This window comes from Chiloscyllium plagiosum, unplaced genomic scaffold (assembly GCF_037043375.1).
Source record: "Chiloscyllium plagiosum isolate Xiang-an unplaced genomic scaffold, Cpla_swu_hap1 HiC_scaffold_28, whole genome shotgun sequence".
Lineage (NCBI taxonomy): Eukaryota > Metazoa > Chordata > Chondrichthyes > Orectolobiformes > Hemiscylliidae > Chiloscyllium > Chiloscyllium plagiosum.
In genome coordinates this window covers 34,018,322-34,043,626 of record NW_028270166.1, presented here as the reverse complement: position 1 = coordinate 34,043,626, position 25,305 = coordinate 34,018,322, and the positions used below count along the sequence as shown (strand labels likewise).

At 42.4% G+C, this 25,305-nt stretch overlaps 1 protein-coding gene across 4 annotated transcripts; it reads left to right on the top strand.

The window, feature by feature from the left end:
* The first annotated feature begins 258 nt into the window (after positions 1–258).
* rx1 (retinal homeobox gene 1) lies at positions 259–13,635 on the top strand. 4 transcript variants are annotated; one of them, XM_087976108.1, is made up of 4 exons: positions 259–350; positions 2,682–3,081; positions 6,264–6,505; positions 11,773–13,635. In XM_087976108.1, exons 2-4 carry the CDS (start codon positions 2,838–2,840, stop codon positions 12,214–12,216), a joined length of 930 nt encoding a protein of 309 aa, XP_087832234.1. In that variant the 5' UTR covers positions 259–350; positions 2,682–2,837; the 3' UTR covers positions 12,217–13,635. The 4 variants fall into 4 exon arrangements, with proteins under 4 accessions (XP_087832234.1, XP_043576935.1, XP_043576937.1 ...); XM_043721000.2 differs by lacking the exon at positions 259–350 and adding an exon at positions 2,254–2,387; XM_043721002.2 differs by lacking the exon at positions 259–350 and adding an exon at positions 2,377–2,519.
* Positions 13,636–25,305: the final 11,670 nt, after the last annotated feature.

Below are 25,305 nucleotides of genomic sequence, written 5' to 3'. Positions count from 1 at the left end.
TTCGGGCAGCAACTTGCAGGTAGCGATGTTACCCTTTTTACACACTAGACTTCCCCTGGCTGGGAGTAGAGGGGCTGGCGAATGAGGGGTGGCTCTGAAGGTGCTCGTTCAGAAACTAATTTCGAAAATATTTCCAAACGCCTTCCTACGTTTAAACTGTCAAGGCGGAGACTTGCCCGGTGTTCCGTTTAAACCTAAAGCCAGGTCGGACCGGGGGTGGACACCGTCATAAGGCTGTGCGCGGGGGGCATCGCGGAAGGATGGAATATTATCCGTTGATTTTAATCTTAACCGAATTTTCAACGGGAAAGCCTCTCCTGACTTAACCAGCGTTCAATCCGCAGGAAAAAGTTGGGGAACAAACTTTGTAAACTTAGGATAAAAACCACCCGTTTCAGACCGGGTCAAGTGAGAGGGGGCATTTTGCACTGTGTGTGGGTGTCTAAGGGGAGGGGGCATTTACCCGGTGTGTTGGGAATATCAAAGGGGAGGGGGTATTTACACTGTGTGTGGGGATTGTCTAAGGGGAGGGGGTATTTACCGGTGTGTCGGTGTCTGAGGGGCGGGGGTTATTTATCCGGTGTGTAGCTGTCTAAGGAGAGGGGGTATTTACACTATGTATGTGGGGATTGTTTAAGGGGAGGGGGTATTTACACTGTGTATGTGGGGATTGTTTAAGGGGAGGGGGTATTTACACTGTGTGTAAGGAGAGGGAGGTTTTTTTTTATGAAATCCGTTGATATATGCCCCAGACCCCTAAGGCGCTCGTTTGATTTTTTTCACTGTAAGAACTTTCGATTAACCCCATAATTAGTTCATCTGGTTTCTCTTGTTGAATTACATAGAAATAACGAAAAATAAAGCTTCATTGTTTTTATGATTGTCTGGAACGGAAAAGAATGAAGAAAAAGTGATTTCAATGGACATTTCTTGGGAGCTGAATCTTGGCCGTGTCTTGTTGCTAAAATAAAAACTGGAAGAACTGCAGATGCTGGAAATCTGAAACAACAGAAATTGCTGGAAAATCTCAGCAGGTCTGCCAACATCTTTGGAGAGAAATCATGAGTTAAAGTTTCGGGTCCAGCGACCCTTCTTCAGGGCAGTAGAGAAAGGCCAAAGATCTGCACTTGCTAAACTTAATATTTACTCAAGTAGTGAAAAAATGTGAAACCAAAAGGGATAGGACCCCTGTTGGTTTTGGAGTTGCTTTTGTACATTGTAAAAATATTTCAATGACACTCTCCTAGCCCTTGTAACTGTGGACTGTCAGAATTCAACAGAGAGAGAGAGAGCTGGAGAAACTCGACATCTGAGTAGGGAAGGTTTAACTGGTCTGGAAACGTTAACTGTCTCTTTTTCCACAGATGCTGTTAGACCTGCTGAGTTTCTCCGGCACTTTCTGTGTTTGTTTCAGGTCCCCAGCATCCTCAGTCTTTCTTTGAGATAAGCGTCAGAATTATTGGGGAAACACGATAGGCAGATCCCCGTTGTGTGAAACCAGTTTCAGGAGAATTTCTGAAAGTCGAAAGCAAGGGCTATGAAATCACCTTTCCTTTCTATTTTCGGACCACCACTTTCTGTTTCGATGTCAGATTGAAAGAGTCTTAGTTCTGGATTCCCCCTTTAGTGTTTTTTTGGATGGAAAATAAAAGCCTTTTCTACAAACACGAAATGTGCAGGTTAGGGTGGGTTGGCAATGCTAAATTGCCCATAATGTCCAGGGATGTGCAGGCTAAGTAGGTTAGCCGTGGGAAATACAGGGTTACAGGGTCGGAAGAGTGTGTGGGGGAGGGGGAGGGAAAGTGGGCGGTGGTGGATCTGAATGGGATGCTGCTCAGAGAGTCGGTGTGGGCCGAATGGCCTGCTTCCACATTGTAAGGATTCTATGAAGATGTAAATAAATTCAAGGAGGCGAAAGATTAGCAGGCCGTGCCGCTCTTTCCAATAGTAATTTGAAATATTTCTTCCAGCTGTTTCACAGTAATTTAGTGGGAGAGGGCTGACAGTGAGATGTTGCGGGGAGTCCCGCAAATCCGAACGAGAAAGTGCGAGCTGCTTGATTCACAGCCAAAGCACCAGTTTACAAAGTGAATCTTTCCTCCGGAGGTGACAGCTCACTGAGAGAACCACTTCTCTCTCTCTCTCGGAATTTACAGCAATTACTGCATTGGGGGGGGGGGGGGGGGGGGGAAATAAACCCCCTTTCGTTGTCAATCAGTGTCAAGAGGATGTCTCTGCTAATGATCAACTCCGCTAATCCTCGGCGATTTATTCCTTTCCCCCTCGACATCTGGGAAGCTTAAAAGATTGACGGGACGCTATGGGGAGTGGTCTGGGAGCCAGGGAGAGACTCAGATCAGGCGAGTCCCTCAGGGCGTTTTCTTGAGGTTCGGCAGAATTTTTAACAAAATATATTGAGCGTTCTTTTTAAAATGGACGATAACTATTTCCCAATTTTGAGAAGTTGGGCTTCTTTCCCAGTCTGTTAATATTATTTTTAAATCAAACAAGAATGCCAGGTACTTTGCAGGAAGCTTGAAATTCACAGTTTGTGCAGCTCATTCCTCCTTATTTCGTTGGTCATTTTTACAACAGGTTTAGATGTATATTTGATATCTAATTACAGCCATTGTTGCATTAATTGCTGCTTAACCAACGGTGTGTTTTTAAACTTTTCCAAGGTCGGAGGTCTGTACTCGCCATTGGAGTTTGTTTTAACAAAAAAAAATCGATTGGAATCGCCTTTGAAAGTTGTGAGCAGGGGAACTTGCCTTTGCAGAAGTTGCTTTGAGCTGCGAGTTGTTGTCCCGGAGCCCAATGTGTCGATCGAGGCTGAAATGAACGGCGTGGACGAAACCTGTTTGTCCCCCAGCAGCTTCCAGGAAATGGTTAAGAGCCCAGGCGCCTGTTCGCGAGTTCACAGCATCGACGTGATCCTGGGATTTGCGAAGGATCAATCCGTGCTCAGCCCCGCGGCCCTTCCTCCCAAATGCTCCCAGGAGCAGGGCCAGTGCCAACAGACATCCTGCTACAGTCACATGCCTGGCCTCGGGCTCACCGACTCGCCTCACACCTTTGACGGTAAGAGCCCTATCCCCAAAAGGTGCAACTTTCCAAACTTTAAACTCCGAGCTCGTTGGGATTTTACTTGAGTGTAAAACAAATCAGTTATCGCCGTTCAAATTGTTTGCAATCGTACAAATGCCCTTTGCAACTCTAGGGGGATGTACATTGGCAAAAAGGTTACAATTCGAGGGGCCGTCAGTGCAATAAACAGGCGGTACCAGCCCTCCTACACATTCTTTAAATAGACATCCCTTTCCAAAAAAAAGTGACTGGACTTGATCCGGTCATTATACGGTTCTCCTTCCTCTTTGTGTATGTTAAGATTCTAGATTAGAGTGGTGCTGGAAAAGCACTGCAGTTCAGGCAGCATCCGAGGAGCAGGAAAATTGACGTTTCGGGCAAAAGCCCTGTCATTTAGTTAAAAGTTCTCCCTATGGACTGCGAGACATTTCTCAATATGAGAAAAATAAGTACAGTAATATCAACTAATTATAGCATTGAGTAACCCATTAGATTCTTGACTTTAATGAAATAATAATTAATATTAATGCAATTATTTTAGGAATACATCGAAAATCTGACATTTTGTTGCAGAGGTTTGAATTATTTTGGGACAAGTGATCTTCAATTTACCTGAAATGAACGGGGTTAAAGATTCATTCGAGAGCGAGGGTGGAATTGTTGCTGGTTTTACAGATTAGCTGCCGAGTTTTGCCAGATTCCTGCCAATTGTCCTCAAGAGCAGCCGCAATATGGAGAAGGAATGATCTCCCGTATTAATCCACGGCGCCTCCCGTTAATTCCGATGGAATCAGAGTCATTAAAATCCCGCTCCCCCGGATTTGCAGGGACTGTCGTTTTCCCATGGGATGGGGGCCCCTCAGCATCGCTCCTGAGGAAATTCCACTTGGGAATGTGCAGACTTTGGATGGCTGTGTTCGTGTGTTCTCTCTGCCGTTAGTATCTCAATGGGGCATTATTCGTTCCAAGTCAAAGTGAAGCTCGAACTAACGCAGAGATTTGGATGCGGACTCGTTGCCCTTTTCTGTTTCCAAGTCCTGATGGTTCGTGAATTAAATGGTTTCTAATGTTTCCTGATCGAGCAAGGATCTTTCCTTTGGGGCTCAATTTCTTTTTAATTTTGCTGATTACATTTGCAGGGAGATATATTGTTTTTAAAAGATCTTAAACTGAACCAAGTTAAAAATCACACAACACCAGGTTGTAGTCCAACAGGTTTAATTGGAAGCACTAGCTTTCGGAGCGACGCTCCTTCGTCAGGTGGTAGTGGCTGAAGGAGCGTCGCTCCGAAAGCAAGTGCTTCAAATTAAACCTGTTGGACTACAACCTGGTGTTGTGTGATTTTTTAACTTTGTACACCCCAGTCCAACACCGGCATCTCCAAATGTTAAACTGAACCATCTACCCGGAGCCGGTGTGTTGTAAATCAATTCATGAAAAACAAAAAAACTGCGGATGCTGGAGAAACTCAGTAGGTCTGGCAGCATCTGTGGAGAGAGAAACAGTTAACATTTCGAGTCCTTAATCAGAACACAACTTTTTATGGAAGCCGCCAGACCTGCTGAATCGATTAATGCATTCTTATTCCTGATGAAGGGTCGATTCTCCTGCCCCTCGGATGCTGCCTGACCTGCTGTGCTTTTCCAGCACTATACTTTCAACTCTGATCTCCAGCATCTGCAGTCCTCAATGAATCCTTAACCCCCCCCATTAACAAATGTCTTTCCCAGCTCCAAGCTTATCTCTGAAACTTTGCTTCGGTTTTCGCTGTAAATAATTCCTCCGCTTCTTCTGTCCCGACACTTTGGAATATATTGTTCATTTCTTTCGTTTCGCTGTCTTTTCCCTGCTCGAATGTTTTTCCTTTGTTTCGTTGTATCAGCTTTGTTAGCATTTTGAGTCGATGGGAGCTTTGAAGGTACCGGCTGAGACCCCAGCTCGCCTCCGTGTACAGAACCAACTCACACACAACGAAGGCCAGGCTGAGAGCGGAGAACCGCCCCGGTCCTTGCTGAGGGAGGTTGGGCTGGTGGGAGGCGGGGGGGGGCGCTAGCAACAGGCCGCTGGACAGACGGAGATTCCGGGGAATAGCAGCGGCCCATCATTTCAATAAGGCTGTGGTTGCTCTGACTTTGGTGTCCAATTGACCCTTGACCCCCTCCTTAACCCAAAATCTGCCTCACTCAGCCCTGAGTGAGCAGGCTTCCACTCTTTTTTTTGTGCTATAGAATTCCTGATACTAATGCTCACCAACCCCTGATACAAACACGCCCCAGAGAACAGAATGGCCCTCTCAATTAGAGACTTTTTGAAATGTGTTCCTTAATTCAGATTCACCTGTAAAAGTATCCTCCTCGGGCTCGCTCAGAATCCTTTATGTATTGTAATAAAATCACCTTGCATTCTTCGAAACTCCAACGAATATTTCCTCAAAAGACATCTCTTTCACCCCAGGACTTAGCCCAATGGACTAACCCTATGCTTTCTGAAAGAGCCCAATACTGGTGTGCGGCAATCCAGGTGCAGTCTCACCATGGGCCAGTGCAGGAGAACTCAAGGCTTCATGGAGTTTCCTCTGCGTTTTTGTTTTACTCGAAACCAACTCCCTAAAACAAGTGCAGCTCAAGTCCTCCCCCCCCCCCCCCCAACCACTAAACATTCAAAACAAATCTCCTTTGATAGCGACCGTACATCCAGAGTGAAATTGATGCTTAAACAGTTCCAATCAGGCAGAGCAAGCCAGGATGCTGGATGGCAGCTGTACTCCAAGCGTAGTTTACGAAAGCAACGTATAGTGCGGAAATCTGAGTTATAACAGAAGGTGCTGGAGGAATTCGGCAGGTCTGGTAATATCTGTGCTGAGGGAAAGAAAACGAGCTCATATTTCGAGTCCAGAACGGCTGCTTCAGACAGACGGAATGAAACCATCACATCTCGTCAAGAAAATTCTCGTAGAGTTTAGTCAGGTCTCCTGCATATGATATAATTCTAATGACACATTGGATGTTTATGGAGTGGCGTGGTGTTAAAATATTAAAATATCTACTCTTTGTAACTTGGCAACAGAATTGGGAGAGAATTTGATGGCAGTTAGTGAAATCAGAACTTCTGGTAGGGAAAGGTTTTATCCCTTAACTTTGGGTGATAGTTTCTGTGTTCCGTTTCTGCTCCCTCAGATTCCGGGTTGTTCTTGAACAAGTGTGGGGAAGATCTCGGTGAACTGACGGACAGCGAGGAGAAAGCCGAGCAGAAAATGGACGAGGAGCCGCCTAAAAAGAAACACAGGCGGAACCGCACCACCTTCACTACATACCAGCTCCATGAACTGGAGAGAGCCTTCGAAAAATCCCACTATCCCGATGTGTACAGCAGAGAGGAGCTAGCCATGAAAGTCAACCTGCCAGAGGTCCGGGTGCAGGTCAGTGAGAGACACAGACACAAAGCATGCAGTTGAGAGACAAGGAGATAGGGTGGCGGGCGATGAAGGGTCAGATAGGTAGCTTCAGAAGATTAAGAGCTTGGATATGCCGGGAAAGGGAGAGAAAGGGGCAGAATAATCGGAGATTGGAAATATTAAAGAGAAGACACCGAAAGAAAAAGTATAAAGCTGTAACAATCCAGTGAGAAATGATGTGGAGGCCGACAAAATAGAGAAAGGAGGAAGCTAATTGAGAAAGATTATGGTGAAAGAGACAGAGATGACTGGGGATACAGAGGAAAATAAAAGAGTTGAGTGTAGATGCAGGGGAGAAAACTGAACTGTATGGGTGGAAAATAAACCGTGATAAAAAGAAACAGAGAGAACAAAACTAAGGGAAGGCAAGGGGAATACAAGATGAGAACAACAGAAAGCAGACAAATAAGAAGAAAGCTCAAGAGTATGAAAACTACCCTCACTGATAACAGAACCAGAAAAATAAAACAGAGGGCCTGAAATGGCAAATTCAGAGAAAACAAAACAAAAACAAGGAGAAAACGGGAAACAAAACGACTCCAGTGAGTGAAAATAGAGAGACACAGGGCGTGCAGGTGGTGAATGGACAGGCTATACATACCCAAATGATTTGTGCTGTTTGTGGGATCTTGCTGTGTGCACTTTGTGTTGTGTTCTTCTCCAGTATCACATCGACTAAACTCCAAGAATGCTTCATTGGTTTCGGGGAAGGGCCAAAATAATTGGAAATTTAATTTTCAACATTGGACACTTCTTGTAAAAAGCAGATCAGTGGATCCAACCAGTGGAAATTGGCGACTTTTATTTCAAGCTCTCAGCTTGTGTGCCCCTTTAAATGTCTTTTTTGCCTCAAATTCCAAATGTCGGCAGAAATTCTGGTTGGAGTCCACTATAGAGGGTTAAAAAACATGATGCCAATCTGCCTCAGGGACTGGGGCCAGTGATAAGCTATCTGGCCTGCTGGCCATACATTCACAATAGACTCATCGGTCCCAAAGGGAAAGTCAGTGTCACTCCTTAGGAGTTTGTATCAATTGGACTTGTGCTAATGGGGTTTGTGCTAATGGAGTTTGTGTTAATAGGGTTGTGTTAATGGGGTTGACAATCCTTTGTCAAAGATTAGAGTGGTACTGAAAAAGCACAGCAGGCCAGGCAGCATCCCAAGAGCAGGAAAATCCAGATGCTGGAGATCCTGTTCCTCCGATGCTGCCTGACCTGCTGTGCTTTCCAGCACCACTCTAATCTAGACTCTGACCTCCAGCAGGTGCAGTCCTCACTTATGCCTAACCCATTGTCAAAGGCCACCTTCTGGAGGGTGCACCCAAGCCATTGAAGAAGTGGGCCCCAGCAGATTTCCACACCTACAGGAGAAAGGGCGAAGGGGGTTAGTACCTGGGAGCAGTCAATTAATGATTATCGGAAGCATTCAGAAGCTTTCTTTGATTTGAACTTCGTTCTCACTCCTCCTGAATATTCTAGTTACACTTTAAAAATAATTTATTGTGTTTAACTTCAACGAATATACATTCTGATTTAAGATCTCTGAATACTTTGCCCCTGCTTTTTTTGTCCCTATATGAAGTCAAATCTAATTGCTTTCTCTCTCCTAATAATATTGACCAAAGCCAGGACTGAATGAAAGGATTTGATTTGATTTATTGTTCCCATACAGTGAAAAGTTTTGTTTTGCATGCAGTACAGGCAGATCATACTATACAAGAACAAACAGATCTTTGGGTGACTGGATAGAGCAAAGTGATATTCCATTATCTTTGGTAAGAACATAGAACATAGAACAGTACATCACTGTTAGTCCACAATGTTGTGACAAATATGATGCCAAATTAAACTAATCCCTTCTGCCTGCCCTTGGTCCATATCAGTCTATTCCTTGCATATTTGTGTGCTTATTTAAAAGTCCCTTAAATGCCTCTAACGTATCTGCCTCCACCACCACTCCTGATATCGTGCTCCACATTCTTACCACTCTGTGTAAAAAACATGCCCCTCACATCTCGTTTGAACTTTCCCCCTCTCACCTTAAGTGTATGCCCCCGAGTTTTAGAAATTTCAACTCTGAGAAAAAGATTCTGACCATCAAACCTATCTATGCATCTTGTAATTTTATAGACTTCTATCAAACCTTCCCTCAACCTCCACCGCTCCAGAGAAAACAACCCAAGTTTTTCTAGTCTGTCCTTACAGTTCATATCATTTTGATCATTTCAGTTCATCAGAGTTAGGGAGAACCAACCTTCCTGATTTAGATAGCTGTTGTCAATGTCAGGTGCCCAGACAGTGGTCCCAAAAATGTGCTGAGCCGCTGTTGCTCAATGCTTACCCCATTTTCAAATTGCACTGTAAATTTTCATTATACGATTTGAAATTGAAATCAAATCCATTAACACAAATCTGTGTTGTGTCACTGTGAGACTATCCTACATGAGACCATATGCTAGGCAGAGCTACAAGTATAAAATATTCACTCTATTGAAGTGCATGCTTTCAGTAATTTAGATCCAGATTGGACAGTTTGTTTTGCGCTATTGTCCTAATGTACTATTCCCCCATGGCACAGTGGGTGAGGCCACCTGTGGAATCCTGATCATTAAACTCAGCAGAGGCTGCCGGTTTTGGGCTCTGCCATGTTAATCACAGCTGGGATATTAGGTGAGAGCTAGAATTGGCTCGGTACTTCTGGGATCAGCATAAAACCATAGGTGTTTAAAACAATAGCAAAGATCATTCTATCTAATGAGTGTGATCTGATCTTTTGCTGTAGTGTCCAAAATGAATGTCACTGCCAAAATCCTCCACATTGACCATTTGATATGGGACCAAACTAGGCCATTCAGGCCATCCTATTGAGTGAGTTCCACCATTCAATGAGATCATGGCTGATATGATAATCCTCAACTTCACTTTCCTGCTTTTCCCCCATAACCCTTTATTCCCTTCTGGATTAAAAATCTGTCTATCTTAGCTTTGAATATATTTGATGCCACAGCCTGCTACTAAAGCGAATTACACAGATTCACAACTCTCACAGAGGTGAAATTCTTTCCCTCCCTTACATCGAGATTACACCCTAAAAAAAATCGTACCCTTTGCTTCTAGTTTCACATGAAGGGAAACAACCTCTCTATGTCTACCCTGTCAAGCTGTGTAAGAATCTTATATGTTTTGATCAGGTCTTATCTCATTGTCCTAAACTCCTATGAGTACAAGCCCAACCTATCAACCTCTCCTCATAATAAAATCTCTCCAGACCCAGGATTAACCTAGTGAACCTTCCCTGGACTGCCTGCAATGCTAGAATATCTTACCTTCAATAAGGGAACTAGAGCTGTCCACAGTATTGTAACTGTGGTATGACGAGTGCCTTGTATAACTTAAGCAAGGCCTCCCTATTTTTATACTCCAATCCTTTTGAAATAAAGGCCAATATTCCATTTACTTTCTCTATTACTAAACTTTGATGCTAGGTTTTTTTGTGATTCATACCCAAGGACCTTCAAATCCTTCTGTGCTATGGCTTTCTGCAATCTTTCTCCAGTTAAATAATATTCATCTCTTCTATTCTTCCTGCCAAAGTGCATAACTTCATAATTTCACACGTTATATTCCATCTGCCAAGTTTTGCTCATTCACTTAACCTGTCTGTATTCCTCTATATCATTCTTATTATTTGCCTTTCCACCAATTTTTATGTCATCCGCAAACTTGGTGATACTGCATTTGTTTCCATCATCCAAATCATTCCTGCACATTGTAAATAATTGTAGTTCCAGTACTGATTCCGTGGTATGCCATTAGTTACAGATCACCATCCATCTTTATTCCATCTCTGTCTTCTATTCATTAGCCAATCCATGCTAACATACTACCTCCAACAACACGGGCACTTATTGAGTAGCGTTAAGTACGGTATCTTATTTAATGCCTTTTTTGAAATCCCAATAATTTACATCAACAGGCTCCCCTTATCTACCCCACTTATTGCCTCCTTAAAAAAACTGTAAAATGTTTGTCAGGAGTAATTTCCCCTTCATGAAGCTATGCTAATTATGTTGACTAAATACATTACGGATTTCTAAAAGGTCTATTATTACCTCCTTTATAATAGACTCTAACATTTTCCCTGGAGTAGATTTTAAGCAAACTGGCCAAGGATTTCGGGAGGATTACTACCAGTGCATCTTATATCCTACTCTATTTTCCCAATATTCCTATTAAAGATCCAATGATTTCTGCCTCAAGCTTTTCCATAAGACCACAAGAAATAGGAGCAGCAGTATGCCATTCAGCCCCTCGTGCCTGCTCTACTATTCAATAAATCATAGCCAATCTGACATTCATCATGTCCACTTTTCTGTTCTTTCCTTGTATCTTTGATTCCCTGACTGATCAAGAATCTATCTCAGCTTTAACAATACACAAGGACTCTGCCCCCCACACCTCTCTGCGGCAATGAGTTCCAATGACTCTTGACCTTTTGAGACATTGCAAAGTATTTTATGTTCCAGCCCTTAACTTTATCTAAGAACATTCTTAATTTTCTGAGCAGCAATTTGAAATTGCTGACCTCTCGTTGCTAAGTTTCCAACAAGGTATATGAAAATTCTTCAAAGTATCGCAAGTCTCTTCTCAACACCCATGCCTGATATTATCCTGATGAATCTATGCTTCATGTTTTTAATGCTCTTTTTATAATGGGCCTCTGAAATCTACATATTATTCTTAATATGATCTAACTAGTATTATGTACAAATTCATCATTACTGCTTTACACTGGTACTGTGTGTCCCGATATAAAAAAACCTAAAATTCTGATGGCTTCCTTTGTGGTGTTGCTTAGCAGCACTTGCCTTTTCATTCAGTTGTGTATTTCAACCCCTTGACCTCTTTGTTCATGCGTGTACCTTAGTAGCTTTCCATTAATTGCATCCAGAAAACCAGTCTCTACCTTTAATAAATAACTCTCTGAAGGAAATGCATGCTGGACACTGAAGATAGCTGTTTTGATGCCATTATGTAAATTGGCTCTTGGTGCAGTCCTGTGAGGGCAGCTCGTGGCCATGTATCATGAATCAGAACAGTTAGGGGAGGAGTACCAAAAATTAATGGGGCTGTGGGAAACGTAATGCATGGAAGGGCATTTAAGTTGCATAAACGTGATATAGTCTGCACAAGCCATTTCTTCAAAATGTCTTTCTTTTAAAAATCACCAGGTATGGTTTCAAAATAGAAGAGCAAAGTGGAGGAGACAAGAGAAGATAGAGGCTAGCACAATGAAATTGCACGATTCTCCAATGTTATCCTTTAATAGGCCACCGATGCCGTCCACTGTTGGACCCTTGAGCAATTCCCTTCCACTGGATCCTTGGCTGACATCTCCCATTTCTAGTGCAACCTCCATCCACAGCATACCCAGCTTCATGGCGGCACCACAAGGCTTACAGACCAACTACTCGGGCCACTCATTCTTAAATTCTCCACCACCGATGGTCCCGACAATGCAGTCAATGGGATCTCCACCCTACCAATGCTCAACAACATTTGTGGACAAATATCCTTTGGAAGATGTAGACCAGAGAAGTTCCAGCATTGCCTCCTTAAGGATGAAAGCCAAGGAACACATCCAGTCCATTGACAAAAGCTGGCAAGCCATCTGACCAGCTTTATAGACAAACTGTTAACAAACAGTACGTTGGTTGAAGTGACAATGTGATGGCAGCCTCCAGCTCCAAAATAACTTCACCTATCATGAGTCAACAGTCATGATAAAAATGCCTGGATCTTAAAAGCTACCAATGTGACCTGGATATAAGGAAACTACAGATTGGGACTGGCCTTAGTTATAAGCCAAAGGATAAATTTTATCTTTTGACTTTTGAGGTGACACTCTAGTGTTATGGGGACAATATAAAGGCATCACTGCTTTCTATGCTTTTCCATTATCACTTCACTGTAGCAAAATGTTGTCTTCCATTACTGTCCCATTGTAGATCTATTGAATCTTGTAGGTAATGTGCAATTCTTTTATATATCATTGGGAAACCTAGATGAAGGGGCAAGGCCCACTGTGCAGGACACCACCAAGATTGTAAAGAGTAGAAGGAAAGAGAAGAAATAGTGGTTAGGTAATCCCAAGCTTGGGTTATTAAACTTTGTAGAATATATGGTGCAAGGAAAATGAGGATTTCCACAGTTTTCAGATCCTGGAAGAAAATAAATAGATGATGTGGTGAATCTGGTTTTCAACAGAGTGAGAATATAGACATGATCAATGTGGTCTTTCACTTCTTGTTGTTTTACAGATCATGTTTTTTAAAAGATAATGACATTGTTGTTAAATAGTTACTTGAAAATGTGCAGTGCTGTCTCATTTGGATCTATATTTAACTTGTGTGAATAAATTTTATTTGAATCTCTTGCAAAGATAATTCTAGAATATCGGTCAATGATATTACAGAAAATTACATAACAATACTGCCAAGTCACCAATCAGCCAGAGTCCAGTTTAATTGAACATTGCTGCATTAAGAATGTGTCAATTGAATTTGTTCCGTCTATTTCTGATATACTGCTAAAACTTTGTTTAAAAGTTTGAGTACTTGTCTTCAACAAAATGACTAGTGTTGGTTCTGGGAAATGGAAAACTTGCCCATGTGAGCATTCAGTGTCAGTGACAATCATTGCTAGCTCAGATAAAGCACAGTTATCTACAAGTATGTTCTTGCTGTCTTCTGGAATCAATCATTCGAGTTAGCCTAGATCCATTGAGTAAAGCACTGTCTTCATTAGGAATATAGATGCAGGAGTAAGTCATTCAATTTCTTACCACTGTGCCACCAATCAAATAATCATGTCTAATCTATGTGTTAACTCCATCATATTCTTTGATACATTCACTGAATGGAAGGTGCTCTGGAACATCCTGAACATGTGAAAGTATGCTATGAAAATATAAACTTTACATTTGCTCATCAGATGAACTTGTTGTAAGCTCTTCCTTGTGTTTTGGATGTTTTGTGTCAGTATCTGATGTAATACTCCTGCAAAAAAATCATTTTATTAAACACGATGTTTAGAATAAATTTTCCTAAAGTTCTTTATGGAATAAAGAGAAAAAGTATGTCCTGGGCCCAGAATATTCAGGTAATCGATGTTCAATCTATGTTTAAATGAAATGTGTCAGAAACATTCCCTGGAAAGTATGGATTGCTACAGGCAGGACCTGGGAAAGTGAGGAAGTATTTGGATGATCAGATTAAAGATACAAATCCTCCAGAATTAGCCTGGAGTCACAAGAAATAAATTTTAAAAAAATGATTGTGGTCTTTCCAAAAAATCTCAGGGTGAAAAAATTGCAGATTTTGAAATTTAAAAATGGCTTGTTGGAATGTCCCTTGACCACTTACCTTCATTAATCAAAACAATACTGGAGATGGGGAGAAAGTGAGTGGGACTAGCTGGCCAGGATATGTGATGAAACCTCCAGGAATGCATCCAACCAGAGTTGGCAACCCAAATTCAGGTCCTCTGTATCAGGAGTGTGCAAAGTATTATAAGGAATGGATATCCTCTCCTGATTCCCTAGTATAACAGACCCAACAGGCAAATGGGATTTCACTTTTACTGATTGTCATGACCATCAGTAGTTACCATTTGAACTGAAGGTATAAGATGGGAATACTTAGTTTGTATTTGTTGGATGTTAGGTATGTGACTTCCCACAGAAGTGTTGGCTGGTGATATCCACCAGGGACAGCTGAGTGCAGAGGTTAGGTCTTTGGTCTGACCCTCTAGGAATTCTTACATACAATCACAAGACAGAGAATCAGAAATTAGCTCTGTTACGTGATGAAAGAAAGTGATACTTATATTGATGTAGCATTTTTCATGACCAGCGTATGTCAAAGTGACTTAGAGTCAGTAAAGTACATTTGAAGGGTATTCACTGAAACAGGAAAGACTTCATAGCACACAAGCCAATAGGAGCATCAGGCAATGAGTCCTGTGATATCATAATCCTCATACCACACAACTGTCAGCATGACCATCTGAAATAAGAGAGGATGTCCCTTGACATTCAGTGGCATTTCCACCACTGAATCCCTCACTATCAACACCCTGGAGATTGCCATTGACCAGAGACTGAACTGGATTCACCATATAACTATTGTGGATACAAGAGCAGGTCAATGGCTTGGAGCCTTGCAGCGAGTAACTCACCATCTACCTTGCCAAAGTCTATGCACCATCTACAAGGCACAAATCCAGGAGTTTTAAAGAATACTACCCACTTTCCTGGATGAGTGCATCTTCAAACACATGCGAAAAGCTTGACACCATCCAGGACAAAGTTTGATTGGCACACCATGCACAAAAACTCACTCCATTCACTATTGATGCTCAGTAACAGCAGTGTTGACAGGACACACAGCAGACATTCATCAAAGTTCCTTAGACAGCATCTTTCAAACCCATAACCTTTACCATCTTTAAGGACAAGGATTGTAAATGCATAGGAATACCATCACTCCTTCCTAATGGCTTTATGGGTCTGTAGTGGTTCAAGAAGTCAGCTCACCTTTGTCAGGCAAAAACATTCTGGCCCAGTCAATGATGCCCATGCCCCATGAATTCACAAAAGAAAAAGTGCAAATAATAGCATTAGGCTTGCATCGTTCAGAAACACTTGCACTTCAGCAGTGGGGAGCGAATGTTTGTAGATGTGATGTAAATCAAGCGGGCTGCTTTGTCCTGGATGGTATCAACCTTCTTGAATGTTATTGAAGCTACACACATCCAGACAAGTGGGGAGTGTTTCATCACACTCCTGACTTGTGCCTTGTAGATGGTGGACAGACTTTAGGAAGTCAGGAGGTGAGTTATTTGCTGCAGGATTCCTAGTCCTTTATCCAGTCTTGTTGCCACAATACTTATATGGCTTATATCTCACCTCCTTCCCCTTCCTGGACCTCTCCATTTCCATCTCCAATGACCAACTAACCATGGACACCTACTATAAGCCCACCAACTCCCACAGCTACCAAGACTATACCTCCTCCCACCCTACCTCCTGTAAAAAGGCTATCCCTTATTTCCAATTCCTCTGCCTCCACCGCATCTGTTCCCAGGATGACTAATTTCACCTTAGAAAATCCCAGATGGCCTCCTTCTTCCAAGATTGCAATTTCCCTTCCTACATGGTTGACGATGCACTTCCTGCACCACTGCCCTTGAACCCCACCCCTCCCAACACAACAATAACAGAACCCCCCGGCCCTTCCCTTCCACCTCACTGACCGTATGCATTGCATCATCCTCCGCCACTTCCACCACCAACTTAGCACTGCTGCCTCACAGCGCCAGAGACCCGGGTTCAATTCCTGCCTCAGGCAACTGACTGTGTGGAGTTTGCACGTTCTCCCTGTGTCTGCGTGGGTTTCCTCCGGGTGCTCCGGTTTCCTCCCACAAGTCACAAAAAAGATGTGCAGGCCAGGTGAATTGGCCATGCTAAATTGCCCGAAGTATTATGTTAGGGGTATGGGTGGGTTGCGCTTCGGTGGGTCGGTATGGACTTGTTGGGCCAAAGGGCCTGTTTCCACACTGTAATGTAATGTAATCTAATCTAATCTAATCTAAAAAATCTAATCTAATCTAAAAACCTACAAACAGACCCCACCACCAAAGGTATTTTTCCCTCCCAACCCATATCAGCGCTCCGGAGAGACCATCCCCTGTGCGACTCCCTCGTCAGGCTCATGCCACCTCCAGCCCACACCCCACTCCCAACATCTTCCCCTGCGACTGTAGGAAGTGCAAAAGCTGCGCCCACACCTCCCCCCTCACCTCCGTCCAAGGCCCCAAAGGATCCTTCCACATCTGACAGAAATTTACCTGTACCTCCACCAATGTCATCTACTGTATCCGTTGCACCTGATGTGGTCTCCTCTACATCAGGGAGACAGGATGCCTCCTTGCGGATCATGTTAGAAAACATCTCTGGGCCACCCGCACCAACCAACCCCGCACCAACCAACCAACCCCAAGTGGCTGAACACTTCAATTCCCCCTCCCACTCCTCCAAGGACATGCAGGTCCTGGGCCTCTTCCATCGCCAAACCCTTACCACCCGACGCCTGGAGAAGGAACGCCTCATGTTCTGCCTTGGGACCCTTCAACTACACAGGATCAATGTGTACTTCAAACGTTTCCTCATTTCTCCTCCCCCACATTATCCCAGTCCCAAGCCTCTAACTCGGCTTCTGACCTTGCCCTTCTGACCTGTCCATCACTTTTCCCATCTATCCGCTCCACCCTCCTCTCCGACCTATCGCCCTCACCCCCACCTTCATCTACGTATTCTCAGCTATCTTCCCTCTAGCCCCACGCCCCTCCCATTTAGCTCTCAGCTCCCAACCCCTAAGCCTCATTCCTGATGAAGGGCTTATGCCCGAAATGTAGATTCTCCTGCTCCTCAGTTGCTGCCTGATCTGCTGTGCTTTTCCGGCATTACATTCTCGACTCTGATCTTCAGCATCTGCAGTCCTCTCTTTCTACTTTCAAGGCTTATATGTCCAGTTGTGTTTCTGGTAAATGGTAACCACCAGGATGTTAGCATTGACTTTATTGTGATAGGAAATTAAAGAAAACTTGAAGTCTCTTGAGAGTAACAATATTCTTTGGTTAAGTCAATCCACAGTCAACTCCCCAAAATCAGCTGGCACCTAACAGCAGAATTAGGGAAATCACAAATGAGGGAAAACCTGTGGGGTGTGAACGGGATGGTTGGGGGTGGGGAATGGTGATGGTGAGAGGTTCTGAACTGGAAAGGGGGGGATGGTTTCAGAATTGGAGTGGTGTTGGGGAAGCTGGGATGAAGAGGAAGCTGCCAATATTTGTGGGGAGGGACAGTGTTGTTTGAATTGGGGCTGTGGAGGAGGCACAGGAGAGGCGATGGCTATAAATCCAGGGAGCCTGCTGGTGTTCTGGGGATCTGAGTTTGAAACCCGTCATGGCAGATGGTGGAATTTGAATTCAATAAAAATCTGGAATCAAGTGTTTAATAATGACCATTAATCCATTGTCAATTGTTGGAAAATCCCATCTGGTTCAATAATGTCCTCGAGGGAAGGAAACTGCCTATTTTACGTGGTTTGGAGGCACATGACTCCAGATCTGAGCAATGTGGTTGACTTTTAACTGCCCTCTGGGCAATTAGGGATGGGCAATTAATGCTGACCTAGCCAGTGATGCCCTCATCCCATGAATGAATTTTAAAACATCATCCAAATTATAGGCCAACTACCTGACCCAGATAGAGAGTTATCAGAATTGAAAGGGGCACTGCAGACGGAGTAAGACACCTACACTGGTAAAGTTGGCAGCATTGTTTTTTCTGCCTCCCATCAGATTTAACTCAGAAACTTCTGTAAAAGTTGACTCCCAGCAGAATTAGTGTGAATTCTGGCAGATATTGCCCGTCTTGGAAACAGTGTGTTTGTGATAAACTCTTCTGCATTTATAGCTACTAAAAATGTAAGCATACACTTTCCCTGACATATACTCTTTAACAATGTATACCCTCAACTATGTAAGCACAGATATGTCTTCAAATGCACTTCTCCTTCATTATACCTCTGAATGCCACACACCTACTATTGTTCTTCAATACAAAATAGGTCAATGTTACTGGAATGGAAATTTGCCGATTTAATCTAAAGAGATGAGACTGGCAGTTACCACATGGAATTTGTTTACACTCAGGACTGCTTTAGTATCATTGTATTCCCCCCTCTTCTCAAATTTAAGTCTCTGCTATTTCCTGTTAAATTCACATTAAAATAGCAGGTTTGGGAATTCATTTTCTATTTCACGAATTAACAAAAGTGAACAGATAAAGGACAATAATAGTCTATTTCAGTAGGACATTCTTGTAAGACCATCTTGAACAACAACAATTGCAGTTCAGTGCAGAGATAGACCCACATAGTAATGGTGAATCAAACACTGAAAACTGAGATGACTGAAAGCCCAACCTAGGTAGAAACTGGAAAGCCGCTTGAGATGGGGAAGCAATGCAACTGCATTTAATAAAAAAAATCCACCTTTTTCTCTTTAAATCACTAAACTGCTCAATGTGCATTTCTGGTACTTTCTGTTGTTATCTTAGACTGCCACTGTTCTCATTCATTCATCCACTATTGCCAATAACATTAAGAAACACTAACTCCTATCTCCTCTGGAAACTGCTAGTCACTATGAGGCCTAGCTTGATATAATCATTGTATGCCCACTCCATTCCTGTAATTCCTTTTGCTTAAAGCGTTGGAATAACCGCATGTCATGTTGCACACAATGCTCTGTGTTTTGTTTCCTTTTAACATTGTCCCTTCGCCACAGGAGCAGAATCGAGTCGAATTGAAAACTTTTACACTGACAACATGGGTTTTCATGCAGCTGTCAGAAGCAGACAGACCCCAATTACTCAGCATGGCAGGGGTCTGGCAGTTCACTGGCCAGAGCTGCTTTAATTGTGGACAGGTTCCCAGCTTTGGCACATGTTAAACTGAAGAAATTAAATAGATTTATTAGCAACATTCTCAGGGTTTGACTGAACAGTTTGTGTGCATATTGGAATAGAGAGGTATATCTAAGGACCAGGAGTCAATGGCCTGTAGTTTTTATTTCATTTTCTTCTCTGTTCTTCTCTTCCACAGGCATTTAGTTTTAGCTGAGCCTCAGCACTCTGTTTAGTTAAACTTGCCTAATGGTAACATGGCACCAAACTTCATACTGAGAAAATGGACAGTGGCAGGTTACTCAGAATCTTATACTATGCCTTTCATGATCTCAGGGCAAGCCTAAAGAATTTACTATCCATGACATATGTTTTTAAATGTAGTCACTATAACAATGTAGGACATGAGGGAGTCCATTTGTTCATAGCAAGGTCCAAAGAACCATCAATGTTAAAGAGATCAGATGGTATGTTTTTACATATTGGTTGGGTAGTTAGCCAGTACACCAGAAAGAACACCTCAGGTCTTAATTAAAAAGTCTCCTTGGTGAAAAGTGAAAAGCTGTTATATCCACCTGAGATGGCAGACAGGACCTTATTTTATCATCTCTTCTGAATCCATGCATCTCAGAATGTGCAGCATTCCACTAGTCATGCACAATTGGAGTTTTCACCTTTATGCTGTTCTCAAGTTTTCAAACTGGGGTTTGAACTCACAAACTTTTCACCAAGAGGTGGGAGAGACACCACTGAACGACAGCCAAAAAATTCGACCAGAAGTTTTGAAGACAGTCCCAATCCTCCCATTAATATTTTCACAGCAGGAGTCACAATCGGAAATGAGGTCGTAACTGTGATCAAGAACCTTTGCTCCTCTCCCTAATGCTCTGATGCACTGAAGTTGACTGGTCTTTGATAATTCAAAACCTTCCAAGATGTCTATTTTTAAGCAGTGTGCTTAAAATTTCATAATTATCAATGTAAAAGAAAGAAAAATCGATGAGGTATATAAACCGACATTTTGATTTTTATTGAGCAGTATATTGGTCAGGGGCACATCCCAACTGTATTTTGGATTGCTGTCATAAGTCATTTCTATGCACCTGATTGAACTGACTTACTCATAGCTCATCTGTGAAACAGCACTCGAGGTCTCCCTAAGATTTTAGCTGAGATGACATGCCTAGGTTGTGGAATAGGGATTTTGATTCAGTGATAAGAACATGACCAATTGAGAAAAGCTGTTCACTCTCATTTGTCATTTATCTCCTCCTAGTCACTGAGTAGTCAAAATCCGTTGTGTGTTCTTTAGCTGTTGTCTTAGGCATCTCTTGGTTACATCAACTAGATGCTCACTTGCTTCCCAAAGCTGTTTGCAGAATACTATAAATGGCCATAGAATCGCAGAGTCATAGACATCGACAACAACAAAAAGAGCTCTTTGGCCCATTGCATCTGCAATAGTTAAAAATAACTACCTAATTATTCTAATCCCATACTCCAGCATTTGGCCTTTAGCCTTGTATGTTTTAGTATTGCAAATGCACATCTAAATGCCTCCTAAATGTTATGAGCATTTTTGCCTCTACTACCCTTATAGGAAGTTAGTTCCAGATTCCCACCACCCACTGGATGAAAAAGGTTTTCCTCACAGCCCTTCGAAACATCCTGCCCCTTACCTTAAATCCATACTCCTAGTCATTGATCCCTTCATCAAGGGGAAATGTCTCTTCCTGTCTACCCTATCTATTCTCCTTATAATTTTATATATCTCAATCCTGTTCTCTGTCAAGCTCTTCTGCTTTAAGGAAAACAACCCCAGTCTGTCCAATCTCTCTTTATAACTGAAATTCTCCAGCCTAGGCAACATCTTAGTAAATCTCCTCTGCACCCTCTCTGGTCCTATTACATTCCTATCATGATGTGTTTTCCAGAACTGCGCACAATACTCTAACAATGACCTAACCGATATTTGATATAGTTCCAGCATTACTTTCCTGCTCTTAAACTCTATGCTTCAACTAATAATGACATGTATACCATATTCCTTCTTAACCACTTTATCCACCTGTCCCACTGTCTGTTTGCTTGGACTTTGCTGTGAACAAATTGACTCCCTCATTTACCTGCTATTTAGCTTCTGGATAGGATAGAAGAAAGGAGATCGTTTCCTCTAGCAGGTGAAAAAAGGACTAGGGGCCATAGCCTCATAAGAGGAAGCAGATTTAGGATTGAGTTGAGAATGAATTTCTTTACCCAAAGAATCTATGGAATTCCCCGTCCAATGAAGCAGTTAAGGCTACCTCATTGAATGATTTTAAGGCAAAGATAGATTTTTGAACAGTAAATGAATTATGAGTTATGGTGAGTGGGCGTGTAAATGGAGCTGAGTCCGTGAAAAGATCAGCCATGATCTTATTGAATGACAGAGCAGGCTCGATGGGTCAAATAGCCTATTCCTCTTATATTCTTAATTTCTTATGTTGCACTAATGTGCACTTTCAGCATGTCTCACATTGAGCTGAGATGTTGAAAATCCCATTGACTCCTCAGCTCAATTGAAAGGGACAGTATTTAAATTTATAGAGATCAATAATGTTCTTACTTCAAGTTCTTGGTCATAAAGGTAACTGGAGCTCTATCATGTACATTGGGATTCTAAGCTGATTATAACTTTTTTGTATTTCTGTGTACTGTGAGTTGTAATTATTCTAATTTTTTTTACCTTTTTTTAAACTTATAACCTTAAGGGACCAGTGGGCATGCACATCAACATCTCTCTGATCCGCACTGCTTCCCAGGGTCCTACCGTTCATCACGCATTCCCTTGCCTTACTGTTCTGCCCATACGTATCACACTTAGCTGGATTGAATTCCATTTGCAACAGATCAGCCCACGTGACCAGCCTGACTATATCCTCTTGTAATCTAAGGCTATCCTCCTCACTATGTGGACATGTGCTAGATCTGAATCAGAATCAATGTCATACACTTGTCCCATTACCATTTGAGTCCTATCAGTCTATTTCACTGTACATTCAGTGACACAACAACAGAAAAAAGGTGAAGTGCAGCCAAATATACCAAGGTTGTGTTTGTATTTAACTGTATCAGTAGATGGCAGATGTGCTCCAATATAGATGCATGCAAAATAATTAGGAAGCAAAGTAAAAATACATGAGAAAGCGTGTATTAATAGGAAGATGGGCCCAGAAGTTTTATATAGTGTGTTAAAATTAATGATGTGATAATGGGATCGAGAGGAAGGCTTAAGAGATTTAATAGTTAGTGTCATTGAAGTACAAGCGCTGAGATTAGCAGTAATAAAAATAGAAACAGATTTACTGGGTTGTTTGTGTAAAGGAGAGCAAACAGCCAAAAAAGGGGCTGAATTGTTGAAATACATAAAGCTTTTTCCTTTTATGGGCTGTGGGCATTGCTGGCAACACTGGCATTTGTTATGCATCCTAACTGCCCTTGAACTGAGTGGCTGTCTCTCTGGAGGCATGTAAGATCAGACTAGGATATCAGCAAATGAGGTGCGCTTTCAGTCAATAGTAGTTTTGTGGTACCTTTGCTGAGACTAGTTTTGCATTCCAGATTTATTAGTTGAACTCAAGTTTCACTCAATGGGATTTTAACCAATGCTGCCAGAGCATTAGTCTGGGCCTCTGGATTATAGGGCGGGGTCTGAGCAGCGAGAGTTGTGGTGAGATTTATGGCAGAATTGGATGAGAAGTCCATCAAGGCTGATCTTGTCAGGAGTATCCCAATCCATCTTTCTTGCTGAGCTGGGTAAGTGCTTGTTAAATGCCTTGCTAACTGTCCAATTCACCTCATTATTATTCAGGTCCACTAGAATAAAGGTGCCAAGTCAGCTAGACTTTGAGTAAATTTGAGATGGAAATCAGAGCTGGCACCTGGCAAATTTGACTCATCACTTGCTCCAAAGGACTTCCATGTTGGACACCGGGCATCAACTTCTCAGGGCACCAGCCTCCACCGACATTGGCTTCCAATGTGTGCCAGCCTGTAGGAACCCTTCGATTCACTGTCAGAATGCCTCTGGCACTTCAGTGTTGCACCCCTAACTTTCACTGTAACACTGCAGCAAGGCACTGTGCACTCAGGGACACACACTTAGCTCCTGGACTGGAGGGGGCTATATCGCCACGCTGTTTTCTCACTAACTCAGTGCACTCTTACTTTGAGCCTACACAGGTCCTTACAACATCCCAGTCTTGCCTTTGCCTTCTTGTGCTTTACCCCCTTCACCCCTCAGCCAGAGATACCAGACTCATGTAACTTCTTGCCTTGCCATTTTGTGCAGAAACAAAGGAAAGAAGCTGGACCTAGTTGTCAGCAGGCCTTGGTCAAGTCAGGGGGATAGCTTTCAGTCAGGGGGACCCAGCACAGCCATAGAATAATTGAATCCCTACAGCATGGAAGTAGGCCATTTGGCCCATTAAGTCCATACCAATCCTCTGTAGAGCATCCCAACCAGACCCACGTCCCTACCCAATCCTTATAACCTCACATTTCCCATGGCTAACCTATCCAGCCTGTACATCTTTCACTGTGGGAGGAAACTGGTACAAACCCATGCAGACACAGGGCGAATGTGCAAACTCCACACAGCCAGTTTCTTGAGGATGGAATCAAACCCTGGTCCCTGGCTCTGTGAGGCAGCAGTGCTAACCGCTGAGCCACCATGCTGCTCCTACTCTCCTAGTCGATGTGTTGCTGGAAAAATTCATTGGTACACAAACAAGGAGGCCCACGTCTGGTCCCAAAATTGGGCCTTGGGCCTCATCTAAGAAATCTGGTTGAGCAGTAAGTATTATATCACAGGCTCTTCCGAAAACAGTTGTTAATATTTTCATTAAAGTCATGTGTTTTTGCATCATACAGAGAAAACATATTTTATTAATCCTGCAGCATTAGCAATTGTGGTAAAGACATTATGGGGCAAAAGGTGTAATTTTAAAGTAACACATTTTAACATCTTTCTTTACTTTTAAGGCTTACAATTATGTTTGGCTGTTTATAGACTCAGGATGATTGTATTGCTGTTAGTTAACTTGCATTGATATAGAATCTTTCACAACCTAGATATCACACAGCACTTTACAGTCAATAACACTTGTGAAACTGTGGTAATGAGGGAAACATAGCAGCCATCTCCCACAGACAGTAATGTGACAATGATCAAATAATCTGTTTCTGTGATGTTGGCTGGTAAGGGTTAATTATCTATTTTAGAGGAGAACAGAGCTCTGTCAAAACTCACCACGAAATATGTTCTCTGCTCTCTAAAGTGTTCACAAAGCATAGTGTCTTTAATTATCACTAGGGAGTCATCTGGATTATATAAGACCATAAGACCATAAGACATAGGAGTGGAAGTAAGGCCATTCGGGTAATATCAGGACAGTAGTTAGCAGTAAGAGCAATCTTGAAACAAACTCTCATCTCTGTTGCAACTTGTTATAATCTGTTGTACTGTCCCCCCTACAAATTCTTATTTCCCCTATATCTCTGTCAGTGAACACTCACTTCTTTGCTCAATTGCTTTTTCGCTTTTTATTTAGCTTTATAAAATAAAATCTCTGGTTATACTTTCTGTACTTATTATTTCAATGTGCCTTTTCTCTCAATTTCTACATCTTCATACATACATGTACTTAATGTAAAATTCATCATTTAAATTTAATCAATGGAATTATTCATCTTTGGACGCATCCTCTTTGCCACTCAGACATCTTTCAAAAGGTTTGTTTTAATCTGTCTTGATTCCCTTCCTAAATTTGTTGTATGGACAAAGCATATTCTGTTCTGAGCTCCTGAAAAGCTCAGACCCCTCTTTCTAATTAGAGAGAGTGCAAAGAGAAGTTGCTTTTTTTTCCGCTTGTTGCTCCCCTATAGGTGGTTCAGAACCTGCTGATTCATTAGGGACAATTAAGTCTCTAACTAGTAATTAATCGCATAATCGATTCCCTGAGTCTCGCTAATGGGAATGGCTTCAAATTAACTGCCCAATTCACAAGGAACTACATCTGAGCAAAGATAATAGAGCAACGAGCGGAATTAATTGAGATTGAGTTTGATTAAAATACACTTTGAATAGGCACTGAGTTTTCACATGACATGATTCCTATAGTGGAGCTTTTCTGGCACCAAGATTGCACAGGTTGCCATCTGAGTAGTTACATCAAGACCTAATCCCATTCAG